This window comes from Crocodylus porosus, unplaced genomic scaffold (genome assembly GCF_001723895.1).
Source record: "Crocodylus porosus isolate Cpor-Errol unplaced genomic scaffold, CroPor_comp1, whole genome shotgun sequence".
NCBI lineage: Eukaryota > Metazoa > Chordata > Crocodylia > Crocodylidae > Crocodylus > Crocodylus porosus.
The window spans coordinates 5,417,293-5,440,242 of record NW_017728921.1 but is presented as its reverse complement, the minus strand read 5'-3'; the positions used below and the strand labels follow the sequence as shown (position 1 = coordinate 5,440,242).

At 42.6% G+C, this 22,950-nt stretch overlaps 1 protein-coding gene across 8 annotated transcripts in view; it reads left to right on the top strand.

Moving 5' to 3' along the window:
• PITPNM2 (phosphatidylinositol transfer protein membrane associated 2) overlaps positions 1 to 22,950 on the top strand; it is a 174,993-nt gene that overhangs the window by 84,331 nt on the left and 67,712 nt on the right. For 7 of the 8 annotated variants that reach the window (XM_019538864.1, XM_019538869.1, XM_019538868.1 and 4 more), the window contains exon 3: positions 3,411 to 3,584. In XM_019538864.1, the coding sequence (XP_019394409.1) occupies positions 3,507 to 3,584 (78 nt within the window). In that variant the 5' untranslated portion in view covers positions 3,411 to 3,506. Of the gene's footprint in view, positions 1 to 3,410; positions 3,589 to 22,950 lie in introns of those variants that run through there. The other variant, XM_019538865.1, reaches the window with a different exon arrangement.

The window sequence follows — 22,950 nt, the reverse complement described above, 5'->3', positions numbered from 1 at the left end:
GAGAAGTGAGACAGCCCAGTACCTGTTACGGGAACCAGACATGGTTTTCACAGAGAGCCTGACACTTGAAGGCAAATACAAGCTGAAGCCATTGGTGATTGCTACTGTATGTGCTTGGGGCTCAAATGCCTTTTGTTAGTCTGTAATAAAATAAACCTTCTTGTATCTTGGCAGACTGACTCTGCCTGAATGATTACCTGTCTGGCACTTCATTATAAACACTTTTTTTTTTTTTTCATCTTGGTGCTTGTTTCATGCCACTTTTATTGCTTTTCAGGCACAATTTTTTTGTTTTATTCGCCTCTTACAATCTATTGACATACCCTGCTTTTAACCAGCAAGCAAAGAGCGAAGGCAGGCAGCTGCTTCATGTATCCAAGGTGGGAGTGAGAGTATTTCAAAACACTTGAAAAAGCATTTTAGCTTAATTTTTCTGTGATTTTTCCCCCATTGCCAAATGTGCTGTTAAGTCTCAGATAGGAGCCAAACTTCTAAAGCAGAAGCCTAAATTCTTGGGTAGGTAGCTCTTTTCTGATCCTGAGGATTTTGCTTGCGGTCCAGTTCTATTAAATATGATTGTTCTGTTCCTTAGCGTTAATTAAAAGCCACTTAATAGGATTATCCCCTTCCCATTCTGGAACACTCTCCTGGAGGATTACATGTCAGAGAAATTCTGGTGGTGCAGGAGAGAAGACATTTGTGTGCACATGTGTGTTTGTCCAGATGGCGTGTGTGTCGGTGTGTGCACGTGTGGCAGGAGGAACTATTCCCTTTAGGGTTTGTCATGTCAGAGAAGCTGTCCTAGGGGTTGTGCTGACGGGAATAACAATAATTTAAAAGCGATAAAATGGCATGAAACAGACTGGAAAATGAAAAGAATTAAATTGTCTATAATGCAGCGCCAGATAAGCCATTCATTCTGGAGGAGTCAGTGAGCCACGGTAGGTTTGCTTTAGTGTTTCCTCTCTTAAAGGAGTTGGAGGCCCCGTGTAAATGACCTGGCCAGCTGATGCCCCAGTGCAGTGGACACATCATGTTAAATTGTATTATATCCATATAAAGGAACATCAGTCACTGTGTGCAGGTTTGGGACTAACTGGCCTTGTGAATGACATAGGTGGCGACACACTAAGGAAACAATATGGCTTAGTGACTTCAACACAAGACAAGGAGCCAGGAGGCCTGAGTTCCAATCCTGCTTTTGACAGTGATTTACTAAATGACTTAGGGCATGTTGCTTAATCTCTCTAAGCCGCCTACAGTTTCAGGAAATGTTTGTGTGAATGCAGAATACTAGGAAAGCGTATCAGTGACAGGTGGAACAGTAAATTCAGTGCGCCTTGGCTCCCAGTCCTTTGTTTAATCCATTAGATCAGGTGGTTTTGTGGATTTGCTGTTGCCAAAATAAATGTTAGCATTTAATGTATTATCTGCATTAAACTAGTGGCTCTTGCAGTGTAATTAGCTGTGCTTTTATAGTATTGAGCAACTCCAGCACACTTAGCAAGAATAGATCGTTTTGAGAGCCACTGTTCAGCATGGAGGGCATCCATGCATTATGATGCGTCAGGATGCTGAACGCATGCACATGCGCCCTTCTTGCAGTTATTACAATACACTGACCAAATCTTGCTAAAAATGTTAGTTAAAAAAAAAATGTTTTGTGCAATATGTTTTTGTGTGTATTGACCATGAAATTGGTCTGCCCTTTATTTTCTGTATTCTGCACACTTGCTTTTCTAAAAGCTGCCTTTGAACACAGGATTTTTGTCAGTCACTGCCGCCTGTTAGAGGAGACTTACATTGTGTTGTCTTTTGGAGACTTTACATTTGTTCTTTCTTGTTGTTTTCTTTAACATCCTTTCAATCTGAATGATTTGATATTTTTTGCTCGTTTTGCATAGGAAGATAAGTTTTCTTATGTTTCCTGTATTTTGTTTAAATGTAGGGGGGGAGAGAGGAAAAAATTTTGTTTTTCTAATATCAGGACATCTTGTTCTAACTTTCTACATATGCCTAATAAATATTGCAAACTAGTATCCAACTGATTTTAAAATGAGAAACCAGAGCACATATTACAGATGGGTGTTTTATCTCTTTTGACATAACTACAATGTGTTTCTTCTGTAAGCATGTTGTAGGCCAATGAATGAGGGTTACATATTTTTCCCTCTACTACTTGGTGAGAAATGTTTTGACATATTTATTTATTTATATGTATGTGTCTATATGTGCAGCTACATACAAAAATGAGTTAAAATAATATTATTTAGTTAGCACAGTCAAACAGCCAGGAACTCCAGATTTATGTTCCCTTGTGTAACCTTATTTCTGCCTCCTTAGGAGCACAGAGTGATTTTTTTTTTTTTTTAAATTTTCAAATTGTATTTGGGAGCAGGTGTTTTATGTACCAAGGAACTGTTTTTAAAAAAACCAACAAAGGAAACCCAGTGTTATTCTAGTGACAGGATTACCCCCTGTGATGCTGCTAAGGTTGGTGTTACCTTGGATGAGACTGGTTATAATCTGCCTATGGGACTAGACAGATTCACCCAGCTGGCTACCGGAGAGCACCTCGCAGTCGCGATGTAGCGTTCTCAGCTTTCCCTTCCTCCCCATTCATCTCTATTTTTTTTGTATTGCTGCCCTGCTACCACTCCCAGCCTGCATTGTCCTCTTGGAGACTCTCTCTTAGGCCTCCGTGTTAATGAATCCTATTTTCTTGTTAAGTTGCGCAGAAGGTGTGTATTGGGGGTAGGGGTTGGGGAGGGGGGTTCAGATCTGTCTTGAAATCTGGTCTTGTGCTGTGATCTTATGCTGCGGATGTATAAAATGAGTTCTGCCATTGATTTCAATGAGGATTTTGCCCAGATGCTTCAGAGGAGCAAGAAGCACAGGCCATGTTAAGACAGTTGTTAAGAATAACAGTGGGAAGTAAAGCACATTTTTACAGATGCCATTTGTTGGGCTCTAATTTAAATTCTCCATCCTGGTGTTACTAAGGGTGAGGAAGTCTCTTGAGTTAGCCTTTTGTTCGATGTAGATCAGAGGTGAAAGGATAAGATCTGACCTGTTTCAGTGTCTGCATCTCTACATTGCTGACATTGGAGGGGTATATTATTGTCCCGCCTGCAGCAGAAGCTTTGTTTTTTCATTTTCAGCTTTTGTCTCATCTCAGCCATGGAAATACTGTTACGTGCAGAGATCTGCTATGATACGATGACAGAAGTTACTAGAGTTACAGCATTGACTGTACCCCCCAAAGCAAATCAAAATTCTTCTCAAAGATTATGCGCAGCTTGATGCCCATTTCATAGTAAAACTGATGGGCTTTGCATTTCTTCTCATGTAATGGTCTCTAGTAAAATAAATACATGTAGTAAATGCATGGTTCTCTCTCTCTATTTCAGGAGTCCTCGATGTATTCACCTACTGTTATTTAAGGAGCCTCTACTAGGTGTTTCTGGGTTACTTTTCTGAACAAACAGAAAGACGCGGTATTCAAGATGCTTATAAAGGAATATCGTATTCCTCTTCCTATGAGTGTGGAAGAATATCGGATTGCCCAGCTGTACATGATACAGGTTAGTAATGATTCAGTTAAACATGGGTGGGTGTAGACCAATTCATGAAAGTGGAATTTTGGGCTCTGTGGAAAGGAGATGTGTTGATGAAGAACATCATAACCTTAAAGCTGGGGTGTCCTCCTGATTTTAGGAAAAAAAATTAAAATAAAATTTTGAATTCAAACTTATTAGACCATTTTCTTACAGGTTAACAGCTGGAGGTTCTTAGACTGGCAAAATTGCCTTTTTTCCTATTATGAACTTGGGAGGTTTTATTCCTTTGGGTGGTTGTTTCCTGTAGAGGGAAACACTGGGCCTTAACCTTTGAAAAAATGGGATACATTCTGGAGCTACAAAAATCACTCAATGTGTGACTTTTTAAACCAGTGATGTGCACCCTCTCCTGCTCCACGGGCCAGATCCTGTGCATGGGTTTGGTTTGCAGGCCAGATCCAGCGCAGTCTGACATGTCAGTGTGATCCCATGTGCTAAATCCATATGGTATGCCGGTGCGATCTGGCATGGGGGGGCCATGTCATCCAGATCATGGGGCTCCTCACTGGTCCAGAAATTTAGTGGCAGGGGAGTAATGGCCGTATTAATTGCTGTGGCTGTGAGAATCATTAACAGTGCCACCACTCTCCTGCCACCAGATTTTTGGGCCTGTGGGGAGCACCACAGTGCAGATGGAACGGCTTTGCGAGCTGGTGATTGAATACCACTGTTCCACAAAGTTATGAAAACACATTTACAGTCAATTTGGTAAATTTCGTGACTAAACTAAGCTGACAACATCCGCTTAATGTTTGTGTGTAAGCAAAGAAATAGTGTGTTTGGTTAAAGTGATCTCAGTGATGAGATTGTTTTTGTAATTTCAGTCTTCCATGCCTGTTCCTTGCCAGTTTTGGAAATCCAAATTCCAATCCGATGAGCAAAATCCTAAAAGTGACATTCAATATAAACATAGTAAAATTAACCAGTCTAATTTCCTTGTCCTACACACTGAAGGAAATACAGAAAGGTCTTGGGGAACAGCATAATATGTGCTGGACATTGGGCGCACAGTGGAATTCCATTGGCGTCAGTGGAATTATCGATTACAGTGAGGTATGTGTCTGAGAGTTTTGCAAATTTGGATCTAAAATGACCAGCATGTCAGGTAAAAGTAAGAATCATGAGACATTATTTTTATTATATTGTGACTTTATTTTTGACAGCGTCCCTTTTAAAATATTAATGCATTCTTACACCTGATTACCAAAGCTGTGCACAGGAATTTAATTGGCATACAAATTGATGCAATTAAAAAACCCCCAAACCTTTGTTATTAGAATAAGGTAATAAAAAAAAAATTCTACCAAAGCTTAATTTCTGGGGTGCTTCTGTTGAATCTAAAATGACTTCACAAAAATGTCAGCGATTTTTAGCATAATTTTTCCCTACATGGATTGCATGTTTTTAAATAAAATAACGAACAACCCTGCTGAGCGGGGAAACATATTAGTTATGCAAAATTACCAGCAGGATCCTGTAGCTAGAGCCTGTCAAAGAACAGTCTCATTAGTGGGAGAGTTTCCACCTGCTCTTAGATGGAGGCAGAGCAGTGGCTAACAGTAAGTTTGCTGCCAGATGTTCATGTTGGTGACTGCGGGGGACAGCGGAAGTCTGCTGGTGTTACTTCAGGAAGCACACATGCCGCTTTTATCAGATTGGTAACAGGCATGTGACTCATTGACCATAACCATTTGTCAAGCGGTGCTTAATGTCTAAGGACTAGGTTGTGCCTGCATGGCATGCCTTGAGCAAGAGGTGCCAGTTGCATCAACCCAGGAGAATACTGATGTGGCCGAGACTTCTCTCCCTTCTGAGTCGCAGCCCATCCCCGGCTTCACTTATCAAAATTTCCTGCCATACCGCATCTTCAGCAAACTGCACTAGTTCAAGACTGGTATTGGCTGCTGTGTTGGAAGATGCCTTCAGCTGTGTCTTTGACCCGTTCCTGTCTACCCGCTCCAGCGGGGAAGTAAGGGAGCATTTGGTTCCTGTGTACCTCTGTGCCCAAGGTCCAGGTAGCTCTCTCTTCTACCCCTTAATGTCTAAGGACTAGGTTGTGCCTGCATGGCATGCCTTGACCCTTAGAGGGTCCTTATTTCCACGTGCTGTGGTGTGTGCATGAGTAGTCCAGGACACCGTCTAACACAAGGAACATCGAGTGCTTTTAGTTGAACACCACTTTGGCTCAAAGGGTTGAGACACTCTTGGGATAAAATTATAAGGTTATATTCTGTTTTTTTAATACTGTTCTCCAAGTGTCCGTTCCATCTCTGCTTTGAAGGTACCGATTGTGTTAACTGTCCCTTCCTCGTTCTGATGTGAAAGAACAGGCTTTAGCTTTTGAGAGAGAAATCAGGGCATGCTAACTCAGAAGGAGCAAAGAAGAACACTGCTTTTTGAGCTCCCTTTTTTGAGCCTGAGAAATCACTTCAATTTTTTTCTTTTGGACTTTGTTGAACCCAGAGGAGAAATGAGTTGTAACATCTCATTGGTGAGCATATTCCAGAGGGAGCAGCAGACTGAGGTTTCTGTGTATAATAGCAATGTTAAATCCATTTTTCAGCAAAAATGATTTAGAGAAAGACTTTCTCATATTCCAGCAGGATATTGAGCAGCAGTCGGTGAGAGGGAGCTATTCTTCCCTTTATTAAAGTGTAAGTAAAAGGCTTTATGTAAAAGGCCCTGTTTTTAGATTGATCTACTTTGTAGCATACAGGTTAAATGCTGCACTGGTGTCTTAAGAGTGTGAATAGCTCTCCTGTACTGCAAAAAAAGAAATATGTTGCTTGTAAGAGATTTTGTTCATGAAGAGTGTGTTACTTTTTAGGACATCCTTGGCATCGGGTCAGCAAAGTCTTGTTGGCTTTAATGAAACTTAGACATGTAATTAAAAACCAAGCCCATGAACGTTTGTTGGACAGAGCTTGGATTAATCCTGAGTTTGAAGTTAAGCAATTACTAAATAGTTCCCTTAAAATCCTGCAAATCCTTGCTCACATATAGCCCCACTGAAGAAATAGGTAGACTTTTCAAAAGTACCTAAATCCCATGAGACTTAAGCTCCCAGGTTACTTAAATGGTTTAGAAACTTCTGTCTCGGGAGACCAGTTGAAGCAGTTGTGTGAGCAGAGGCATGTGAGTGAAGGATTGCAGGATCAGCTCCAAGCACTGGTACTTCTATTTTTATAGAGGAATGTTGTTCCTTGTTCTTCTTCCTTCTCCCTGTAACGATCAACCTTTGCATGGCACCAAAGCTGCTTTTGCTTCTGTTGGAATTCATGACAAAAATTCCCCTTTCGGTTTAACGTGGGCAGGCTCAAACCCTAACAAATAGCAAAAATCTCTTATGACTGCAGGTCATATACACTGAGCAGGAGCAATGAAAAAACATAGGAGGAGACCTTGGTGTTAGTTCCTAGCTCACCTTGCATCGCCGGGTGTACAAGGCAACGATAAATCATCCCACATCTCCCTGTGCTCTTTAGTGACACTGCTGTGTGAAGTTCCAGGAACTGAGGTGAATTAATTGGCAGCTTCATAGAGGTTTGTCATTTTCCCCCCCTTAATATCACTTCTGTTGCCTCCAGAGAGAATTTCTGCAGACAGCAGTTTCTTCACTTTAAGGAGTACTTATATTCTTCCATAAATAAGTTAATTTTACATTATAGTAATGGGCTTAATGTACCCTTGGCTTGCTTGCAGACTAGCAAATCTGAACCGAATGGTTTTTCTCTATTAGTTTTAAGACTCTATCAGTATCAGTATTTCCATGGGGAACTGCTAGCAAAATGCTTGTGAACACATTCAGATCAGGAAGCCTAGCTGCATTTGTAATAGGACGGTTAAGGCAATGATACTTTGTCATCGACACTCAGTGTCATTGTCCCGGCCATCCTTTTTCTCTCTCATTTGCTATCCAAATTAAAACGCCCCAGTAATTTTGTGTGTTTAGACTCCTAACCTGTAACTTCTCCAATGCCCTGATTTATGTACTGGAATAAAGGGAGCTGTGGATGTACTGCAATACTCTTCCAATTGAAATCACTTTCAGACCCTTTTTTCTAGACAATATGTCTTTAATAGGTGTAATAGGCATGCTCATTCCACAGACCGTTTTGATTTGACCCATCAGCAATATTGTCTGTCTCGGAATGGAGGTGGAAATAGTACCAATGTTGTTCATTATAAAAGACTGGATGGAGAACCAACTGGCAACAAGATTGTTGTATGCTGGGGGGGAGAGTGGGAATTGGGCACTTTTTTTGTCTGCAACTGACGTTTCTCTTCTCTGCTCACCAGTGGGGATGCTATGTGTGTGTACAGGTGCTCTTTGTGGAGTTTGCTCTTAATCATCAAGGACTAATAGTGTTGCCTAAGTTATCACTACAAACAGTGCGAATTGCAGTCTGATGTGGGAAAACTGTGATTCTTCCCTGGCAGAGGGGAATGCTTCAAAGGACAAAGTGCAGAAGGTATCAAATTAGAATACTTATCCCCGAGGAATAGCTCTTGCCACCAATTGCTAATGGAGGCTTCCTCTCTGCATGGAGAAGCATTCATTTTGGAATACTTACCTGGGAGGAAAGCATGGGAAAAACACCTAGCAAATCTCCTTTGAAGTTTCACCACAAAATAACCCCCAATACTTGTGTTTATAAGGCCTTCAAAGCATGCAAAAAATAAATTGGGGTTGAGGACTAGGACTGTTCTGTTTTTTACTCCTCAGTGTTGCAGACCCTGCCCACTGGTTCTGATACTGTCTTTCTTGTCTAGCCCTGTCTTGGGTTTGCTAAAAACACAGCAGGAAAGTTGTGTGTGGTGGTGAGAGTCAGGATGGCAGTGTTGCCAGTGTGTCTTCTTCCACCCCAGTACTTATTTTCTTTCAGTAAAGTGTGCGTTCTTCTGTGACTTGACCCTACTCACCATAAAGACCATCACACTGTTAGGTAATGGTCAGTCCATGTGGTCTGATAAAGGTCAGTCATCACCGGGTCTTGCATTAGTGTACTTTCTATATACACCTATAAAGGTGAGCTTATCACCTTTGTGACCCTCAGATGAAAGGAGAGAATTCCATCTATTAAATTTTATTTTTAAATCCACATGCATAACTTTTTGTTGTGCATTATAAATATCTCGGTTAGCAGCTTCCTGTGGGTGCCTGTGATGATTTTCTTCAGAAGGCTGTGGGTTGAAGAAGTTGTCTGGATCCTGATGGTTACTTTTTGAAGAAGGAAGGTATTTTAAGGTGCAATAGCAACTCCATAAACTAATAAGCATGATACTTTGCACTGCCATATTACTTCTTGGGCCTAATGTGGAGTCCTACAGAATCAATACCTCCTGAAGTATGTCAGAATAGTTGGTACCTTTGCCAGGAAGCTCAGCTGAGAATGGGACAAAGTTTTGCGGAAGTGTCTATGTGGAAATAGCAGACTTTATCTGAACTAGAACCTGCTTCCTGATGAGGTTATTAGTTTACCTGAGACAAAGCAAAAGTGATTTTAACCCTTAGTATTCAAGCCATTGCTTTATAACATGACAGAGTGTTGTGTTTTTTTTTTTCCTGTTAGGTTTAGATAATGGCCACTGCAAGGTATATGCCATTTCTGATAACTGGTAATAGTGCAGCACCTTCCCTGATGAAAATCCATTTTGTTCTTTAATTCTCCTTGGGAGCATTGGGTGGATGCCAGAGCTTGCTTGGCATGGGCAGAAGTGTTTTTCTATTGCCAGTTAATAATGTTTTCATCTTCCACATTTTTTGGTACGCTGGGAAGGAATTACTGGTAACAGCACATCACTGGGAGACAGCTGAGTAGAGATTATTTCTCCCTCCTCTGCAGATAGGGATTCTGCATTCCAGAAAAACAAATGACTTGTTCGAAGTCTCTCAGAATTGGTGTTGAAGATGGCCTCGGTGCTCAAGTTTTTAGCCCCAGGTGGAACCTGCTAGTTCACACTGCTTCATTTGGGGTCATTCTAAGGAAAGCCATCATTACTGTTGGTGCTGGCAATCTCTGTTTAAAAGTTGACAGCTGTGAAAGCTGCAGCTGGTTCTGGAAAGCAAAGCAAAGTTACACAAACTTCAGCCTTTTGTCTTCATATCTGAGCTCTCTGGTATTGCTTACCTGCTCCTGATTGCCAAGGAAAGGGATTTGCATTTTTAAAACTACCATTGCATTTGGTACTAGTCAGGCCCATTACTGCTGGCAGCCTTTCAAGGACTGACTAATGGGTGTCGTCTTTTCCCCATTCACTTGTTCAGGTTGGATGATGCAGAACAGGGCGGACTTGCTGGCAGGAGGCAGCATGGGTGAAAACCGAGAGTACCTTGTGGGAGATCTGTTTCCTGTCATCAGCCTGGCATTGTTCAACAGTGCTACATTTTTAAGGAGCTTCAAGTTGCCATTCCTACCCCATGCTTTCCCTCTGCTGCAAATCAGTCAATCAGGATTGATCTTCTTGACCAGAACCTTTTCTAGTTGCATTCTTTGTCTAGCTTCCTGTGCCAACCAAGCGTGGGGTTTTCCTTCAGTGTCTGTCTGGCATGATGCAGATTAAAATGCCCAAGATTAGACCTGACATGAAAAAAACCCAATTCTTGCTTCTGGAATTTTTTTCTTATTTTGACCACCACTTGAGATGTTGGCGGTGGAGTTTCTTGTGCATAGTTGGCCATTCAGAGAGTTGACCATTTATATATTAACACTTTGAGAACATGTGCCACCTCAGGATTTTTGTACAATGCTGAGAAGACGTACAGGTTTTCTTCGAGGAGCAAAACACTCGTCTCCTAACTAAGTTGACCTTATCAATCAATTACTTGTACAGCCTTGCCTACCCAAGTAGTTAAAAAAATTAAGTGAGAAGTCTACTGATTTTCAAGCTATTATAGTACATGCATGTCACGTTTTCAAGCTCTTCTCTTATCCAGCCCTAAGGGACTAAACATATACTTTTTAAAATATGAAAGCCCTTAGCTTGAAGAACTGGAGGAAGGCACCAAATGTCACAAGGTTTGCAATAAAACTGGATGAATTGATGACCAGTTGGCATGTATTTTAGTGTTTGAACAGCATTACAGAAGTATATAGCATTACAAAAGTGTGTGTGTGTGTGTGTGTGTATATATATATATGCATATAGATACACACCTCTGTAACACTATAATACTATACACACATGAACACTGTAATGCTATATATAGGGGAGTGAGTGTGTGTGTGTGCGCGCGTGCACATACACACATAGTCTCATTGGGAGGCATAATAGCAATGCCAGCTTGGGTCCTTAAATGGTGAATGTTAGGGTGGCTCCTATAGCAGTTCTCTTTACTGATGAGACTTCTGAGGGCAGGACACTACGTTAGAAAGGAGGTAGAGGCAGATGACGGCACAAGGAGGAGTTTGAATTCAGGATGGAGGCTCAGCAACTCTTGCAGTGGTTATGATGAGTCTCACAGTAGTTTGTGCCTTTAGAAATGCTGTTCTTGGAGGCCTGCTTTGTGAGAATCCATTTCATATACAGAAAAACAAATTGCCTTTCAAGTGTGGGCAAAACACACATTCCGGTGACGTCCTCAAGGCTCAAAACCTGAAAGCAAGTAATGCAAATGCAAAATCTCTTTTAAACTCTCCCCAGTTCTGTTGTATGTTGGTGAGAGGCTTGTGATTCCTGAATGCTTATGATTGGCAATACTATGTACAGTTTAAATAGTAGGGTGATCTGGTCTTTGCAGAGAGGCAACCCATATTTTCTGAAATTCAGAATACGATTGCTGGTGGGTTGTGGGTGTGTTTTGGTTTGCAGAATAGCAGGATCTGTTCTGAGTGTCACACTGGGATCCAGAAACCCAGTGTCCCAGTCCCATCTCTGAGCTCATGTATGACCTGGAGCAGCTTGCTTCCCCTGTCTGTCTCAGTTTCTCCATCTGTAACATGGTGATGGTAACTGCTAGGGATGGCAACTTTGGGGAATATTTAATGCAAACATTTTTAAAGAAGAAAAAGCAGGGTGTGAATACAGGTAACATCATCAATTCCGAGTTAAAAATGTTCAGATATTTTTCAAAGATCTCAAAAGGAATCAGGTGAGAGTTATCTTCCAAAGAAACTGATGCTTTTTGGGGCATGTAGCACTGGTCCATCAAAAGTATGGCTGGGTGGCTTTGTAAGGCAGAATGATTAATGAATGGCAATGGGAATAGTTCTTAATGTCGTAAATTATTTATAGGCTTGCACAATTGATTGCCCTCCACACATATCATGGTTTGTACCAACAACTGCACAGTCCAGGCCCAATTCTAAATCCAGCGGTACATACAGTGTTTGTACAGATCAGTCTTGCCTGTATCTCTGTGCTGTGTCTTGTGAAGGCCTGCAGCTGACAAGCTAACTCCTTTTTTTAGAATGCATCTATGTTTGTGGCAAAGGTACCAAAGAGTAATGAAGCCAGAGATAATGAAGTGGTATTCATCTCTGCTTTGTGCTGCAATAGTTTCTACAATTCCAGCCTCATCTTCAGAGGCCATGTGTTTGTGTGCCATCAGCATTGTTCTGCTCCTGCTATCTTGAGTATCCTTTTATGATGCTCATCAGATTTCCTGCTGAAAACAAAGAGAGAAGGGTCCCGTGGCCGAGTGATGCAAGGCAGGATATTTTTATGAGTTCTGCTAGCATGGCACTTGAGAACAGTCCGAACTGTATCTTGACTTATCTGGTTGGGGCTCTTGGCCAGTACAGCTTCTTGAATCTGCTCTCGGAGGGAGCGTCCAAAACCACAATTTTATTTGTCATTGGGTTGTTTGTTTTCTCTAAGCCATGAACAGAGAGTTTGTCCTGGCTCCAGTATTCTGTGTTTCTGGCTCCAGTTAACCTCTGTGCATTATTCCCCTCTGCACCACCATTCAGCATGGAACAGTAAATCACCAGTGACCTCTCCCGTGTCATAGCAGGAGGGGACAGTCAATTCCAGCAGTGCTTTAATAGACTTAGATGTTCAATAAGGTCTAGAGAGAAGGACGTTGAACTACTGAAGCTGCATCCTAGGGCACAGCCAGAAGTAATGCAAGGTTTCAGTATCCTGCTTGTTCAAATCCTTCCTTGCATCCTTGTTTCTCTCGCCCTTCAGCATTTCCCAGCTAATCCTGGGTACATCTCCTTTAGCATCTTAAACATTATTAGGGAGCTACATTTTTTGGATTAGCCACTGAGATGGCTCCTCATAGCCGTCACCTGGTGATAAAAAGGAGCAGGAAATAAACCGGGTAATAAAAATCAGTCCTGCCTCATCTTCTGAATTATAGTCATTCCTTAATTGTAACAGCTGTGACAAGTCATGAAGGATCATAGGGCTTTCTTTCTTCCATCACCATTGTGGTTACAAGTGCATGGGTATAATGAACTACTGTTCACCTGGACTTAGCCAGATGCACTCTGATACACAGGTCCTGAGACGAGGGACACCCATAGGCCCCCATAAAGAAGCAGGCTATCAGTGGAGCTCCTCCATCGTTAGCACAGTATAACTTTTCTGTGTGCTCTAACCAGAAGTACAGCACACCAGAAACCACAAGCAGATTCCAGGCTCTGCATTCTTCCCTCTTCATTCAGAAGGAAAATTTCAGGGATGATTTTTCCTGTGTGTTTAATAGTTGCTTAAAGGCAGTGTAATTTTTGTGTTTGGGATACAGGAGCCAACAGCTGCTGAGTTTCAATCCTAACTCTGCCAGGGTCTCAGTGGATGATCTTCAAGAAAGGCCCTTGTTAGGTTTATTTCCATGCCTGTTTTCCTTTCTGCAAAGGGAATAAACAGATCAAGCTTTCCGTGGGCTGTTGTGTAGCTTAGTAAAAGGTTGCACAGTACTGCCAAGGATGACGTTGCTGCATAACTGTATCCAGAGCTAGGAGATATCTAACTTCTGCAAACCCCTTCTGCTTGTAAAGACTGTATCTGTCCAGCCTCTTTGAGTTGCCAAAAGCTCCTTGTTAAATATGCTTGATTTCCCTGTTTGCTGTACAGCCAGCACTAACCTAGTCATCTGCACTGTACTGGCATGTCTTTGAGGGCGAGTCCTGTCTTCCAATTCCTGAACTGCCGGGAAGAAATCCCAAGGTCCCTTCCAACCTTGTGTCCAGCTGAGCCGATGGGCTGACTGTGTTTCAATTTATACCTAGGCAGAGAAGTCTGTGCTCACGGTCTCTGTCCTAATAACTGATAACATCTTGGTCCTTGTGACTGTCTTCATATTAATAGTGCTGTGTCTGTATGACCATCTGCTACAGCAGCCTGAAAAATAGCAGTGTCTTCTGGTGATTTTATTGCCAGGTTTGCCCTATTTCTCTGTATATTTTGAACTCCATTCATTACCTTACAGCCATCTCTTCCTGGGCATCCTCAGACTCCTTCATCACTTTGACTGGAGAGCAGGAAAGATTGGACAAGCTTTATAGTAAGGCATCTGGGTGAGCATTGATAATCTGGGGTGGGAGGTGTCCAGATACAAACAGTTACTATGTGCTGTGCAGAAAGTGATCAGCACTCGAAAGGTAGGATTTTTAACACGGCTGTCTTTTTGCCTTTACTAAATAAGCCACTAATGAGCGAACAACTTATTTTTGTCCTTAGCAAGGGAATGTTTTCAGACTTCTGCAAACTGTACATTGCGATGCAGGTGGAAGTCCAAATATACTTGATAAGCTTCATGTTCTGATCTTCTGTGTTATGCAGTCACCTTCCTTTGCCGAATATGTATTAATGTTGTCCCTAAATGTATATTTTTAACAGCACTAATTGTATTAAAGTAGTTTTGCATCATGCATGAAGGATGCATATTACAGTACAAAGGGCACGCATAGGTCTCAGCTGTGGGCACCATGGTTACTGGTGACATCATTTAGTTTGCTATTAACAAAAATGACTTGTGTGCAGCCCGACTGAAGATGGCCTCAACTAAACCCATCGGATTGCTGATGCGGTCCCATTGCCATGGAAACAGATGTTGCAGCTAAAAGTTGCCTGTATCTATAACATGATGCACACTGTATAGGTGCCAGCATGGCCTTATGGCATCTATAAGCCATAGGAGGAGAAGGGGGTGTGATTACTGAAGGGAATGGAAAACATATCTGGCAAGGAAAAATCAAATGCAAAGGGCAGGGAAGAGAGGGGTAGCTGGCCTCCAGCTGTATTGTGACCTGGATGTGGCATGGAATTTGACTGGTCTTGCACAGTACAGAGATCACTGGCAGTATGCTGGTAGGAGAGAAAGCTCAGAAGTACTGATAAACCCCTCTGAGGTGTGACTTGCGCCTAAGGGAGATGGGGAGGGCTGTGGGGAGATGGGACTCCATGGTGCTACTCTTGCTCCAAGACTTGCCAGTTGACCATTAAGCGGCCTACTTGCATTCTTATAAAATGGGAATAATGAGGGAGGTACCTACCTCGTTGCAGGGTCTGTACCTAGACATCAATGGAACTAGTCTGAGATCCTTCCCTGCACATCCTATGTAAACTTCCACAGAGATGGGTTGACCCAGTGGCCAAGGCACGGAAATTGCATCTGGAAGACTTGGGTTCTAATCCCAGCTCTGTCACAGATTTCCAGCATTCAGGTCACTTCTGTTTTCTGTGCTGCACTATCCTCGTTTGGTAAAATGGCAGAATGATGTTTCCCATGCAACCCTCCTGCACCGAGCCTAAGTTTGAGAATGTGTGTAACGGACTCAAATACTATGATGATAAGTGCTGCAGAAAAGCTCCTCAGTTAATAGTGGCAATTATTAAGTACCATTTAATTTGATCGGTGCAGTGACTTTACAGCAATACAGGTGAATTGGATTGCACATGGAGTATATTTCAAACTTGCCAAGCAAACACATTATTTGCAGATAAATTGATGACATTGGCTTCGATTTTGGTTGTTTCCAAAGACGTCTGCTTTCACTGAGAGCTGAACCTTGTCTGTACCAGTGAAAAGCCGTCTCCTTGTCTCAAATAAGCATGCAAGAGCTAGTCTCTCTCCCATTCCTTCCCCTTTTGACTCTCAGATTTTTCCTCCAATATTAGCCTAATTAGGATGCTTACATTTTAATTGAGTACTCCAGGTCCTTGATGGCACACTGGATGCCTTGTTCTAAAAACCTGGTTTAAGATATATTTTGTTTAAATGATTTTTTCAGTATTTTTAAGGGCAAAATGACATTTTGTTTCCCTAGTTAAAACCATGATTTTAGGGGCACCTGTGGTACACCAAGTAAATGTCAGCTATGAAGGATACCTGGTCTAATAGATATCTGTTTTCAGCAGACAGAAGGTTGCCAGTGGTGAAAGCAGATTGCTCATAATGAATTAGATGTCAGCTTGAATGATCGAAAAGAAGTAGTTAACAAAACACAGGGCTGACTCATACCACAGCAAAAGGCAGCTGAGGATGAAATGGATACACCCTTTTGCACGCACACAACCTCAGTACATATTGTCTGTAGACCAAAAATTTTGCACTGGAGAAATGTATTAAAAATAAACTGTGCATTAGTTGCAGGATCTTCAGGTATTTTTCCAATAACTGTATCAGCAGGGTTCTGTTTTTAGGTTCCATTTAATTATGGCTCCCAGAGACTATGGCTGAAACTTTTGCATCTGTCGTCATTCCACTTATTTGTGGTGCCTGGATGCTGGCATTTATAAGTGGCATGGTCACCATAGATCCAGAAGCATGAGTGAGGCTGGCAGACTGCTCTGCTTATTACTTGTCCTGGCTTCCTAAGCAACAGTTATAAAACAAAACAAAACAAAACAAAAAGATATTGAACACCTATCAAGGATGAGAGAAGAGGCAATTTTTAAGCTATAAAGGGAGGAGAGAGAGGAGATTTAATTTGAACCCAGAATACTTACTTCCTTTATCTGGTTTAGTATTCGGCAGTGTTATCAATGTGTGTGACCTGTCTCTGCTATAGAGTATAACACTGCAAAACCATAAAAAGGATATGGAATAAAAAGGACCTAGGTATAACATTCTTCAGTGATTTAGGGACTCCGTGGCAGTGGGCGTAGCAGGAAGGAAAAGACAATGTCATAGGATGCATCAGTCACAGTTGATTATAAATCAGGGATGTCAGTGGTAATCCTTTGCAAGGACCACTTTAAATCCTATTTGGAGTGCTAGATACAGGTCTGGACACTCATGATTATTTGGATTACTGCACTGTCGGGAAGCCCTAAATGAGATCAAGGCCCCTTGGTGCTGGGTACTGTGCAAACATACGGGGAGAATCGATCCTTGTTGCAAAAAGCCTACAGCTTAAAGAGATGCAATGGGGAAAAGGTGGGTAAAGAAGCAGGGAGGTGAAGCGACTCTCCCAAAGTTTATACACGTCAGGCTGGTGGCAAAGTGAGGCATCGAACCCAGGTCTCAGTCTAGCTAAATGTCAGCATCTCTGCTTGTGCATCCTCTATCATCATGTAAGGGTGGCCAAAATTTGGAATGGGCTTCCAAGGGAGGTGGTGTTCTTGCCTGCTTTGGGGGTCTTTAAGAGAAGGATGGATAGGCATCTGGCTGGGGTCATCTGACCCCAGCACTCTTTTCTGCCTAGGCAGGCGGTCAGACTTGATGATCTGTCAAGGTCCCTTCTGGCCCTAACATCTATGAATCATGTTGGTACCATGTGCCTGGAAGAGATGGCAGTTGGCTGGAGTGCAGTTGACTCGAGCTTACACGGGGGGAGGCAGATGGTGCTTGGAAGAAAGCAAGTTGTTCTGAGCACCAAAATGACCATTGGCTGAAGACATCACGACACAGATGAATTAGTAGGAGATTGGGTGCTGTAGGATGCATATAGTGTAGCCATTGGGAGGAATACTTTCTGTTCTCTTGTGGGCTATAAGGATGTTTTCCTGCCTGACTGAAATTGGCCAAAGATCACATTTTTTCTGTCTGATTTTTTTTTTTTTTAATCTGAGAACTTTTTTAATATCTTTGCCAAAACTGTACTTGTAAATAAAGCAGAATTTTTGTCTTATGATAGAACCACTTCAGAGTTGTCTAAAACTAGCCAAGGTCACTAGTGATGGGCTGTTGTTACTGCCTTGTGACTGCGCTGGATGGCGAGATGAGTTTCGTCTCTGTCCCGTTCCCGGTGAACAGCTGTTTACCTAATACAAATGTCTGTACATTGGGCTCTTACCATCTTGTGGCCCTCTTCCTTGGATCTCTCAAGTGTTTTTTAACAACTTTTGCAGTAGCAGGATGTTGGCTGCCATGATCCTCTTGCTGGACTTGTGGCAGGTTAGGGTATTATGTCTTGGGGTTGTGTTAGGGCTGACTGTGTATTTTTGCAAATAAGTTGGACAGTTAATTTGTATAGGATGGCTTGGATAGGGATGATCCTACCTCAGGTTGGGGGTTGGACTAGATAGCTCTGGAGGTCCCTTTCAGCATGCTTTTTCTTTGATTCTGTTTTTCTATACTGGTACCCTTGCTGGTAGCCTAGGTGTATCAACCATGGAATTGGCCATGAAGAATAAATTCCCAGCATTAGGGTGGTGTGTTACAAGGTCTCTCCTGGTTCTCCTAGTGGTACTGAACTTGCTCTGTGGCTAAATTCATTCAAAACAGTGATCTCTCTAATTCTTTCTACCAGCACTAAGTTCACACATGCAGTTATGCAAATGGGATAAAAAACAAACTGGCAGCCATCGTGATGGACTCTTGAGCAAAAGTGAAAACAGAATAACCAGTCACCAAACTGGAAGCAGAGCCTTATGGAGCAAATGAATCCTTCTGGCTGTTGTTCTTGGAGAACAGTCTGTGTCTTCATAATTTGTGGACTATAGGAGTGTCAACCTTTGTCTTGAATTTTACACAAGCTATAAAATGCAGCCTCTCTCTGCCATAAAAAGTAGGCTACTGTAACCTTATAAATGTTCCGCAGTGATGCATGAGGAAATTTCACTGTGAAACAAAAGCATGTCAGCTTGTTGTCTAATTTATTTAGACATGATTGAGGGGTAATCTGTAAACCATTATAAATGGTAAATGAGACTATATTCATAATATATTTTAGCAAACTTGAACAATGCCTCCATTATTTATTATCAGCATCCAATTTACCCTGCTCTTACAATTCCTTAGAGCACAATAGCTTCACTAGAAGTAGCAAGTGAAGCCAAACATTACGAAACCAGGATTTTTCCACTAGTAGATCCAGTATAAACCGGAGGGTTGGAGCTACACTTTGAGTCCAAATGTGGCATGTGTTGGATCGGAAGCAAAACGCAAATGAATATGATTTTATTTGTTTAGGAGCAGCCCTTATCAATATTGTCTTATGAATAAGGTTGAAATAGAAGTGGAAAATGCAATAGTATGACATGTATGTCTGACTCTGCACAGATTGCCAAATCATCTGCATGCTTCTGGAAACTCTCATTAAGCAAATCTCTTATGCAAATTGAATGACCTAAAATACAGTTTTTGTGGAAACCCATTTGATATCAAAAGCCACTTTTAAAGGCAATGCCAGAGACCCAGACTCCTTTGTGGTCACAGAAGACTATAGCTGGTATGACACAGAGTTCACTGCTAAATTGAGTTCACTACTAAATTCACTTCAAAGGGATGAAGGCCAAGCAAGGCTTGGTGGTAAGGGTTGCTAGTCAAGATCTGTGTTTTGTCCTAGGGTGTGTAACACTGCTTCTCTGCGACATCTTGGTCGAGTTGTTTTAGTCTGCTGTGCCTCAGCTCCCCATCTGTTAAATCGGAGCGATGATGCCTCCTTATTTCTTGGAGATAAAGTGTGACATTATAAAATATCTGGAATGTACTGTGATATCTTAGGACTGAAAATATGACAGCCTTATTTTATAGAGTGTACATTTTATTGTGCCCCTGGCATCAGGAGTTGCACAGGAAGTCTGTGTCATAAAGCAATAAGGGTGCTGCAGATCTCTTTCTGCCTCCAGGTCTAAACTGGTGGCTATGATGTGACTGTCATGTCTGACCCTATTGATGGGAGGCAAGGGTCCAATTTTGACCCTTGAGGAGAAGGACTTTGTAGGACACCAGCAACCTCAGTGTAACTAGAAATGAGAATCTGCAGAAAATTGCTGTCAGGAGTTGTAGAATAACAAGTTGTTCAAGGCTGGAGCATAATAGCCTGAAAGGCGCTTGCTGGGTTGTACAGTTATCAGTGATCTACTGCTATTGAGGTCCTTTTGGAGTAGACATTTCACAATGGAGCCCAGGTTCCCTTCCATATGAATACTGGGCACTCTTAGCTCATCCCTTGCTGAGAAGGCCTTTTAAAAGGAACAAAAAACTCAAGGGGGATTCCTGTGCATGGGGTCCCTAAGTCAGACTATCTCAGAGATCCCAGGAGCAGCATAGAGAATAAGCCATCTGCCTCCTTCCCTGGCAGTTGGATGTGATCTGCTCCTGCAGGCTCTCTGGCAATGTCTGTAGCCTCCCATCCAGGAAAGGTCTTTCAGCAGCGCCAGCACTCCCAGCTACCTAACCTTTGCTACTCCTGAGTATGTCGCTTCTGCCCCATCTGAGTGAGGTGTAGTCATTGGCAAGGGCTTTCTGAATCATAAATGGGTCCTTGCACCCTGCCACACATCCGGGAGAAATGCTGATACAGTCTGTGAGATGATCCAGGCATCATTATGTTGAACCTCTCTCAACTTCCAGGTGCAGCAGTGATGTGTGCCAGTCCAGAAACCCACCCAAATAGGCCCGTTCCTGAGCAGTGAGCGCCTTTGACTTTCCTTTGCCTTTGAAGAGAGATGAGAAGCTTTTGTTTCTGAGCAGTGTTAGCAAAGAAACATCATTGATTTCTTCTTCTTGCCTGTGTATTGTGACATGTTACCTCCCCAGCTCTGGACTGCAGGAGTGGGCTGTGAACAAGCCTGGCCTGCTGGTTGGTTACAGCAGCGGCAAACTATGCAGACTGCACGGGGAAGCAGAAGGCAGCCTAGTTAGGATGGTGCTGTGACTGCTTTTTTAATGCTCTGATTACCTGAGCTTGTTGCACTGAGCTAAAACAGCACTCCTGTACCTAGAGTACAACCTGCAACGAGGAGATGTAGCAGATGCCACACTGATTAACTGCAGGATGCTGCTTTTTCCATTGAAGCTGGGGGTTGTAGTGACACATCCAAGGAAAACTTCTGCCAAGCTGTAAAAGCCCCAAATTGCTAACTTAATGGAATAATAAGTTTTATCCAGTGTCGTAGTTTCTGGGACAAATTGGAATTGGCATCCTATTTAATCATTCGGCTACATATGCCCCCGAGAACAGCTTGTGGACAGGGTGGGAGAGCAGCATAGTCCTGCCAAGAACTCTGCTCCCTTATGAGCTCAACTAGGTACACTGGATGGCACTCAGCTCAACTCCTTCCCTTCCTGAGTGATGAGAGAGAACAGGTACAAGAGTAGGTACAGCCGTCAGCCTTTCCTAACAGAGTGTGTCAACCTCTCCTGTACTGTGGGGAATCTCACTGCACCGTAACACCTGCAGTGACCTATTCCAGGCTAAAGAAGCTACTGCTTGATGATGGAAAGGTTGTGAACTTCAGCCCATTATTTGACATTTTTCCCTAATCAAGGCAGTAGAGAAGAACTCCACCTGTCACATGCCAGTAGCACGGATCCGTTGTGGTCTGGCTTCAGGCCAGCACAAGTACGCTTAATGCCTGGGAAAGCAGATGTACAGTGAGGCTCTGTGACTTGCTGAATACCATACAGCAAGTCAGTGGCAGAGGTGGGAGCAGAACCCAGCTCACAGTCTCCGTGCTGGGGTAGTGCCCATCCCTCCTGGGGGTGGAGACGCAACACAAAAATGCCAAGTGGAAAGTTTCCCTGCCCAAGGGTTTGCTTCCAGTGCGAGGCTGTCTGATCCCCCCCGGGCAGAAAAGGTGTACTGCAACCAGTTTATCTTATCCTCAGTTGTTGTTCTGCAAAAAACCCTGGTAAATGTTTACACAGCAAATTCTGTGACTTGTTCATGCTATTGGGAGTTTCTGAGCCCAACAGTTGCCATACCTGTTAGCAAAATGCAACCCGCTGGAAACAGATGTGAAAGCTGCATTCAGCCAGCCTCGACTCATTGTGCTCCAGTGAGCGTACTTGCCTAAGCAAAGGATTGCAAGAATTCACCCCCTGCCATTAGCTGGTAGGGAGATACAGTTTTTAATCTGCGGAGAGGATAGAATATCTTTAAACTAGCCACTCAACCTGTCTTTATTAGTGGAAATGTTTTATGTAGGGGCCTTGATTTTTCTGTTGCAAAGGACTAATGGCAAATGGGGTCAGGTTTGCCCAATATTTAAATGACATTCATCAGAATTATTCATTCCATAATTGTTGTTGTGAGGTCGTGTATTGTGTCCTGTGTTTATGGTGCTGTGCCAAGAGATTGATTTTAATAGAAGCCTTTAAGTAACTGGAATTCTTGCTAATCACGGTGCATCTGCTTCTCTGGGTTCCCTGTTACGAGTAATTTAATGCTATTACTTTAGCTGGAAGGGATCTATGTCACCATCTGTCCTGGAAAGCTATTGGAACATGGAGTGTCATCAGCAGAAGAGAGAGAGAGAGACTCCTAAAGGGATGACTGGATTTCCTGTTGTAATACAATATAAAAGCATTTACCGCGATTATGGCTTAGATGAACTTGCATATAAAGGCTGTTAGCTGCTATTTGCATTTGTTGGAAACCTTTTCTTAGATGTTTATAGAGAGATAAAATGTTAGCAATTGGTATCAACGAGTAACGAAGCTGGCAAACCATTAAAATCTTGAATTTTGTAAGGACACAAGTCCTGAAAAGCCTAAACCTTAAATGCCAGCACATCTGCAGTTCTCAGCAACCAGACTGTTAGTGGGGAAGGCTTGCCAGATACTGCTTGAGCCAGACATTTTCCTAATCAATGGTTATTTTTTAATTGTTGTTTACAGATGGGTTCCATGTTACAAACATCTCTTCAGAATATAGCAGTGTCACAACAGACACGGGCAGACCACACAGTGGGAAATCAAGTTGCTTTCATTCCCTGAACTAACAATGCAGTCAAACCTGAACTTTGCAGATAGGACTAAGGTGCACGATGCTGTTTCCTTTCTCTTGTATATGGTGGTTCATTTGTTATAAATGTGGCGAAATGCCGGGCTAGCGGCTCCGGCACCGCTTAGGGGAGCCGCGGGCTTTGCGGAGTTGTGCGAGCGCGCGGCTTGTGGGGCGGGATTGAGGTAGCTCTTAGCCGCCCTCGAGGTTCGCCGAGTTGGCACAAGTAGACGACTTAGAGTAAGTAGTTAGTGTCTCTTAAT